Here is a 7,197-nt window from a genome sequence, read left to right as displayed (position 1 = left end):
CAGAACAAACGTCCAACATGATGTTCAACAACTTAGCCTACAGGCAGCAGCAGATTACCGGGAAGCTCAAGTCGGGAGCTCCTGTCTCCGGCAACTAGCAAACCAGTGTACAAATCCTGGCGGTTTACAACCTGATTGAGTGACAGGGGGGGACGGCCAATCACACAGAAACGGCAGAGCCAATCGAGGAGTGTGTGGGCGGTCTAAACAGGCTTCAGCATTAGCGGCCGTTTTCCGCTTGGTCCTAGTGCCTGACGCGTCTCAGTTTAATATAGTGTAACACTGTTTTTGGACGGTAAAAACTGCAGGGGACAAAAACGTCGTTTTGAAAAAGTGCAGGGGACATGTCCCCTGCGTCCCCCCCTAAAATTACGTCTGTGTAGCTGCCAACATTATGAGCAAATGAGATAACTCTGACTAAAACATTCAAACTAATAAGAACATTCAATTATGATAAGGATTGTTTCAGATACCTAAAAAATAGCCTGAATTAATCTAAGAATCAGTACATCTGGATATAGCAATGTTATGTATACACCGGTTTTATTTCCACTGCCTTTACAGCATTACAGTTGACCAATCTTTGTCTTGAAGATCACGACTGTGATGAAAGCACAAATAGTTTGTAGCCTAAATTGATGTGTGTACAAGCTCAAGGCCAAAAACAACACAGTGTTATACTTAAACACATCATGAACAGTGAGAGGTCATATGCTAATCTGGATTAGTAATCACAGTATTTGTTCTGGAACCTACTAGTTAGGCCGGTGTAAAAAAATTACAAACCAGTTTGATATAAAGTCAAACACCAGACAGGACCGGCTTACAGAATTGTACCAGGTAACCCACGTGATTCAGCAGTCAATCCTCAGTGGAACATAATGACACCTTGTACCAACTAACTATCTAAAGTAGCATCACGTAACACCAGAGCTCAGTGTCCACACTGATCCATTAAACATGCATTTTATATTAAAAAATTATAAAATGTAACTTAAGCCTAACTTCTTTTTAGCAATGGTCATTTACCTCAGCAGAAACTTTTACTGTGCGTCCACACTGGATGCAGCGCTTTTCCATTCCAAGCAAAGACGTGGACAGACACGAATTTGGGCTGGGCGGGGTGATGGACGTGATGGATGTGAGAACGTGGATTTCGTGTTCAGTGAGCAAAGCTATAAAGTTACATGGTAAGCTTTGAAAATACACCTGTGTCTGTGTAAGCTAGTTTTGTTGAGTTGCTTCTTTGCAAAACGCTTTGAGTAATTTAAGATGGTCTTTTATTGTGGAAAGTAAACCACAGAGGGGAAATGTGCTGTGAAGAGTGTTTGTCTTGGTTTACTCTGCTTCACAGCAGAAGCCTGCCTGTTTAAGGCATGTCATGTAAAAGGCATGTAAACAGCGAGTAACAGATAGAATTAGAAACACACACACAAATGTTCCGCTCAAAACAAATCTTTCAGTCAGTAAGGACAGCTCTTTTGTTGGCTTCAAATACAAAATGTTTCCATATTCGTGCAGTTTTAGTCTTTTTAAGAGAATGACTGTCATCTCATCTCATTAGCCCAAAATGTAAACAAATACAGCAGGCTGTTTCCACCCTCTGCTGAAACTGGCCGACACTAGCCGCCTCAGCTCGGCAATAAATTACACACGACTTTTATGACAATAGTTGCTCAATTAATATGTTAAGTGTACAAACATGATATTATATTAATCATGATATGATATGATATGTCAAATTATTATTATTGTTATCATTATTATTATTATTATTATTCTCATTATTATTATTATTATTATTATTACTAATGCAATTAGAGTTGGATTTAGCACTGTGACTGAGGTTACTTCTAAAATTATCAGAATGTGAGATAATGTGACACAAGGACAAATGCCAGTTCAGCTGGTTTGCATAACCCAAACTGGTTTCAGCTTGTACATAGGACTGGACCGGCAATACTGGAAGGTGACCCAACTCTACTGGATCCAAAGGCACTTCTGCTGCTATGAACTTTATACGTGCAAGATTATATTTACCATTAAAAAAGGGCAGGAATTTAAAACCAGAAATCTGTGGTGTAAAAGATCCAGATCCAGGCACGCAGGATGGTTTGAAAAGGATAAAAGGCCATTATAATTCACAGGGCTAGAAACGTTAAAATAGACCATCAGCTTGCACCTTCTTCAGGGAGTAAACCATCCTGAGTGCCTGGACCTGGTTCTTTTACACCATATTTTTTTGGTTATAAGTTCCTGCCTTTTTTAAGTATTCCCTTCCATGAGCACAGTGCTTTGAGGGACACCAGAAGCGCGCCTGCTGTCTTCCTAATGTTTACTATTGTTCCCATAGGGATGAGGAGGATCTCCGTCACCATGCAGGAGCTTCCTGTTCTCTGTCTCTGTGAGGTAGGTTAAATCCCTCCTCACATGGAGCAGAGGTTTTGTCATTGGTCAGTTCAACCCACATAACCTCATATGGCAAAGAAAATCAATTTGCAGCTTAAAGTCTGTGCTGCTGCATTTTCTAATGTCTCTGTTGATGGAGAACCTGGATGTTGGCTGTGTTCTTCTTGCCTTTGTCTCCAGGTAGTCTGAGGTTCTGCTCTGTGATCCCGCTCTCCACACCAGCGTCTGATTCCTCCTCAGAGTCTAAAGTCTGCTCTTCATCTTCAGAGTTGCTGTCAGACCTGCTGAGCTCCACAAGCGCTACATCCTGAGGACAAGAGGAAGAAATGATGACATGACTCAAACAAATCCTACAAATAATATTGAAAAAACTAAAGAAAGGGTTATTAAATGTAAATTTCATTTCTGGAATTTTCCAGTTTACCAGACAGAGGCAGAATGGCACTCACCATCTCTATGACCCCCTCTGCCTCCTCCACACTCTCTATGTCAAAATGCCCAGCAGGAGCTTCATCAATCTGCTGCTTCAGCTTCTCATTGGCCTCAGCCATCTGAGGCAGGAAGCTCTGCAGCCGCTCCAACACTGACATACCACAAAACATCACACATCATCATAGCTCTTTCCTGAAAAGTGTTTGTTCTTACTTTTACTGCAAATGCTAATGTAACTAAACAGTAACTTAAAGGAAAACAGCATGCAGGGATGTGATGTTTGGTCTCACCTCTGCTTCTTGGGACTCTTTCTGTCTGCAGGGATCTGCCAGCCTTTGGCTTGAGGAGAAGCTTCTCACTGAGACCTAGCCACACAACAAACAAGCTGATGCAGTAACAATCTCTCTCTCCCTCTCCTATGTTTTCTCTTAATTTACTAGTAAGAGAAAATATAAGAGAAGTCAACTACAGATGCATCAAATGTTCTTAAGCATCCAAATCTGCTCTGACCAGGTGTGCTCAATGATGAATCCCACTAATCATCAGTCATCTGTTAGCACAGGTAACACTCCCTTAAGGCTATATAAGGGCAGGTTTGTGCACAGACATGACACCAAAAAAGAACTTCTGCACTTGTGAAATTGACATAGGTCTATTGTTAAATAAGCCTAAACAAAGTAAATGCAATTTCAGGGAAATGTACTGAAGTATTAAAATTAAGTAATAAAAGTAAGTATAGAAGTATTCAAAGAAAGGGAGGAATTTACATATAGTATACACGAGAAGCTGGAATGATTAAATGCTTTTTTGCATGAAAAATGACTTATACAATGATAAAAATAGTTGCCAATTAATTTTCAAAATAATTGACTAATTGTTTCAGCTGCACTTGTATATTTACATACTGTTTGTGTGCAAAAATCTTAATGTGTAAAGTAGTTGTCTAATGATAGTAGTGGAGTAAAAAGTACAATATTTGCCTCTGAGGTGTAGTGGAGTAGATGTGGAAAGTGACATGAGATTGAAATACTCCAGTAAAGTTCCTCAGATTTACACTTAAGTGCACTACTTGAATAAATGTACTCAGTTACATTCCTGCACTTGTCAGAAGAGGGGTGTACAGTAACTGAAATTACAGTAATTGGGTTAATGAACCAAGTAAAGTAGCCCTGACATGTAATAATCCAATTATTGTAATTACTCTTAAAACGTCATCTAAATTTGATTTTATGATATTGATGCATTATTTAAAATGTTCCTAACTTGTAAAAGTTATTTTTCCTTGCGTTGGGCATCAATTTGTGGCCTTCAAAAACAAGATATTCTCTTGAATTGGCAAGATTGCTCTCAACCACTCATAAAATGTTGTCTTGCCTAAGAGAAGAGCAAAAGTAAGAAAACATTGGCGAATCAAAAAAAAAGAATTGATACTAACGTAATAAGAACAAATCGTGGATAGGAGCGAACATAAGAAAAATTTTGTTTATATATCATTTCTGGCATGAGGCCCAATGACTGATGATAATATCTGTCTATGCTGTGAAAAGGATCAAATAAAGACATGAAAATTGATGCAAAGTTTAAAGAAAGGCCACAGTAATTCACAATAAAGTGACATCCTGTGACATTTATGCTCAACAAGACAAACAAGTTTTCCAACCAGGCAGCATTTTTTTCCCCAAAATAGCATTGATGTTGAGTGACGTAGAGATGCCAAGCATACTAATGTAGAATATTAACGAGTAACATTTTCCTTTAAATACTAAATAATGTGAGGTCTGCAACTGTACCATGTCTAATTAGGGCTGAAAGTGTTACTTGAATATAAGCTTTAACATATTTATTACATGTCAATCATGTTATCATTATCCAGTTTTTGCTGTGCAAAAAAATAGTATGGGCAAGCTGTCATCAAAAACCCTGTTTGACATGCAAAATCCTGTTCTAAGTAATACATGGCAGTGGGACATCAATTTCCAATACACATATTATGTTAATATCATTACCCATATGGAATGATCCCGTCTAACTAAGGAATAGATTGATTTAATTAATAACTTACTGTACAGAACATTGCTGTGAACTACACTGAAAAAAATGCAAAATGTAAATAAATGTAAAAAATGCAAAATGTAAATAAAAACAATACAATGATTTGTGAATCCTTTTCAACCTATATTAAATTGAATACACTAAAAAGACAAGATATTTAATGTTCAAACTGATAAACTTTTTTACCAATATTCACTCATTTTGAATTTAATGCCTGCAACACATTCCAAAAAAGCTGGGAGAGGGGCAACAAAAGACTGGGAAAAACACCTGTTTGGAACATTCCACAGGTGAACAGGTTAACTGGAAAAAGGTGAGTGTCATGATTGGGTATAAAAGGCGCATCCCCGAAAGGCTCAGTTGTTCACAAGCAAGGATGGGGCGAGGTTCACCACTTTGTGAACAACTGCGTGTGCAAATAGTCCAACAGTTTAAGAACAAAGTTGCTCAATGTACAGTTGGAATGAATTTAGGGATTTCATCATCAATAGTCCATAAAATCATCAAAAGATTCAGAGAATCTGGAGAAATCTCTGCATGTAAGCGGCAAGGCTGAAAACCAACACTGAATGCCCGTGACCTTCGATCCCTCAGGCAGCACTGCATTAAAAAAGCAACATCATTCTGTAAAGGATATGACCATGTGGGCTCAGGAACACTTCGGAAAACCATCGTCAGTTAACACAGTTCGTCACAACATCTACAAGTGCAAGTTAAAACTCTACCATGCAAAGCGAAAGCAATAACAGCCGGAAACGATGCTGGCTTCTCTGGGCCCGAGCTCATCTGAGATGGACTGACCGCAAAGTGGAAAAGTGTGCTGTGATCTGATGAGTCCTGTAGGAGGTGAACTGTACAGGCGGACTGTTAAAAGACACAGCAACATCTAGTGGATTTTTTTTAGAATAACATACCTCAATCAAATGTTGAGAAGGCTCAATAAGGTTGAGTTGAATTCAGCACGTTTTTAATCAAAATATAGTAACTCAAAATATGCTCTACCAAACAGTTAAGCTGGCAGTGGGGTTAAAGGGTTAAATACATATTCATTGAAACAACATTACTAACTGCATTCATACCGGACGCGGTGCGAGCGCTTCACGCGGCGTGTTTCCATTCCAAGTCAATGCAAAGACGCGGACATGTGCGAATGGAGGCCGGTTGGTGCGATGGACGCGAGGGATGCGACTCAGTGAATGCGAAAATGCGTATTTCGCCACTTCGCGAAAGTTGAAATTTTTCAACTTGAACGAAAATTTCGCGTAGGGCTGTGTTAGGATAGTCTGCCAGTTGATATGCCCCCGATGTTACTGAGACACGAGAGCTACATTCAGTATCAGGACTTTACAGAGACAGAGCAAATAAGGACCTGAAGGGCACTGAGATCCGTGAGCAAAGCTGTAAAATTACGCGATAAGCTCTGAAAACACACCTGTGTCTGTGTAAACTAGTTTTGTTGAGCTGCTTCTTAGCAAAACGCTGAGTAATGTAAGTTAAGTCTTTAAATCTTAAGGCTTTTATTGCAGAAAGTAAGCTACTGAGGGCGTGTAATGTGCTGTGAAGAGTGTGTGTCTTGGTTCACTCTGCTTCAGAGCACGAAGACGGTTTACATCCAGCTTTCTGCTGTATTTCACTGCAAACCATGTTAGCTGATAGCTTTCTCTCCTAGCTAAAGTAAGCATAATCACAACTATTGATGACTAATTTTTGCTAGTTTCAAAATGCTCCAACAATAAACATACGAGCGAGATTTTTTGCGTTTGGTGCGAACGCACAGTAACGTAGCTAACAGTTCACTTTCAGTCACGTCCCATATAGTGTATCTCAGCTAAACACAGGTTTTCCTCATTCAAACTCGGAGCATTTTCTTCCAACACTAACTGCTAATGAAAAGATTCAAACCTTCTCTCTTCCCACATGAGAGTAAAGCCTGTGAGCTCGGTTTTTTGGTGTCCAAATCCATTTTGGAGGCAACACAACTGTATCCGGATTTTATGTCTCAATCCACCAGTGTCCCATGCGTTCTTGTGAGACCATGCAGTCTATGGCTGAGACCAACATCCGGGTGAGAAGAAAATACATATTTAAGCAATTATATGTAGCGCCCTCTGCTGTTTGGGAAGACTTCATGACATTAGACAGTAAAGCTGGCTGTACACTTTGCGCTGACATGTACATACAAATATGAACCCTAATAAACAACTTAAACACTAAAACACGTACATTCTCCCCACTTCGGTAGTGAACGAGCTTTTATGTAAAAAAATGATGCCCCCAGAAAACCCCAAACAAACAAAAACAAAA

At 39.3% G+C, this 7,197-nt stretch overlaps 1 protein-coding gene across 1 annotated transcript; it reads right to left on the bottom strand.

The window, feature by feature from the left end:
- Window positions 1-526: 526 nt before the first annotated feature.
- Window positions 527-7,157, bottom strand: nopchap1 (NOP protein chaperone 1). The gene is made up of 4 exons (XM_042511415.1): window positions 6,796-7,157; window positions 3,132-3,206; window positions 2,859-2,992; window positions 527-2,716 (listed from the first exon to the last, which is right to left on the bottom strand). Exons 1-4 carry the CDS (start codon window positions 6,854-6,856, stop codon window positions 2,528-2,530), a joined length of 459 nt encoding a protein of 152 aa, XP_042367349.1. The 5' UTR covers window positions 6,857-7,157; the 3' UTR covers window positions 527-2,527.
- Between the last annotated feature and the right edge of the window lie 40 nt (window positions 7,158-7,197).

Source organism: Plectropomus leopardus, chromosome 22 (assembly GCF_008729295.1).
Source record: "Plectropomus leopardus isolate mb chromosome 22, YSFRI_Pleo_2.0, whole genome shotgun sequence".
Classification (NCBI taxonomy): domain Eukaryota; kingdom Metazoa; phylum Chordata; class Actinopteri; order Perciformes; family Serranidae; genus Plectropomus; species Plectropomus leopardus.
This window is presented reverse-complemented; position numbering and strand designations above follow the sequence as displayed.

Coding starts and splice junctions, on each gene's coding strand:
- nopchap1 (XM_042511415.1), bottom strand. CDS start 6,856: ATGGATTTGGACACCAAAAAACCGAGCTCACAGGCTTTACTCTCATGT. Junction 3,207..6,795: donor CTCATGTGGGAAGAGAGAAG/GTTTGAATCTTT, acceptor TTGTGTGGCTAG/GTCTCAGTGAGAAGCTTCTC. Junction 2,717..2,858: donor CAGAGGGGGTCATAGAGATG/GTGAGTGCCATT, acceptor TCTTGTCCTCAG/GATGTAGCGCTTGTGGAGCT.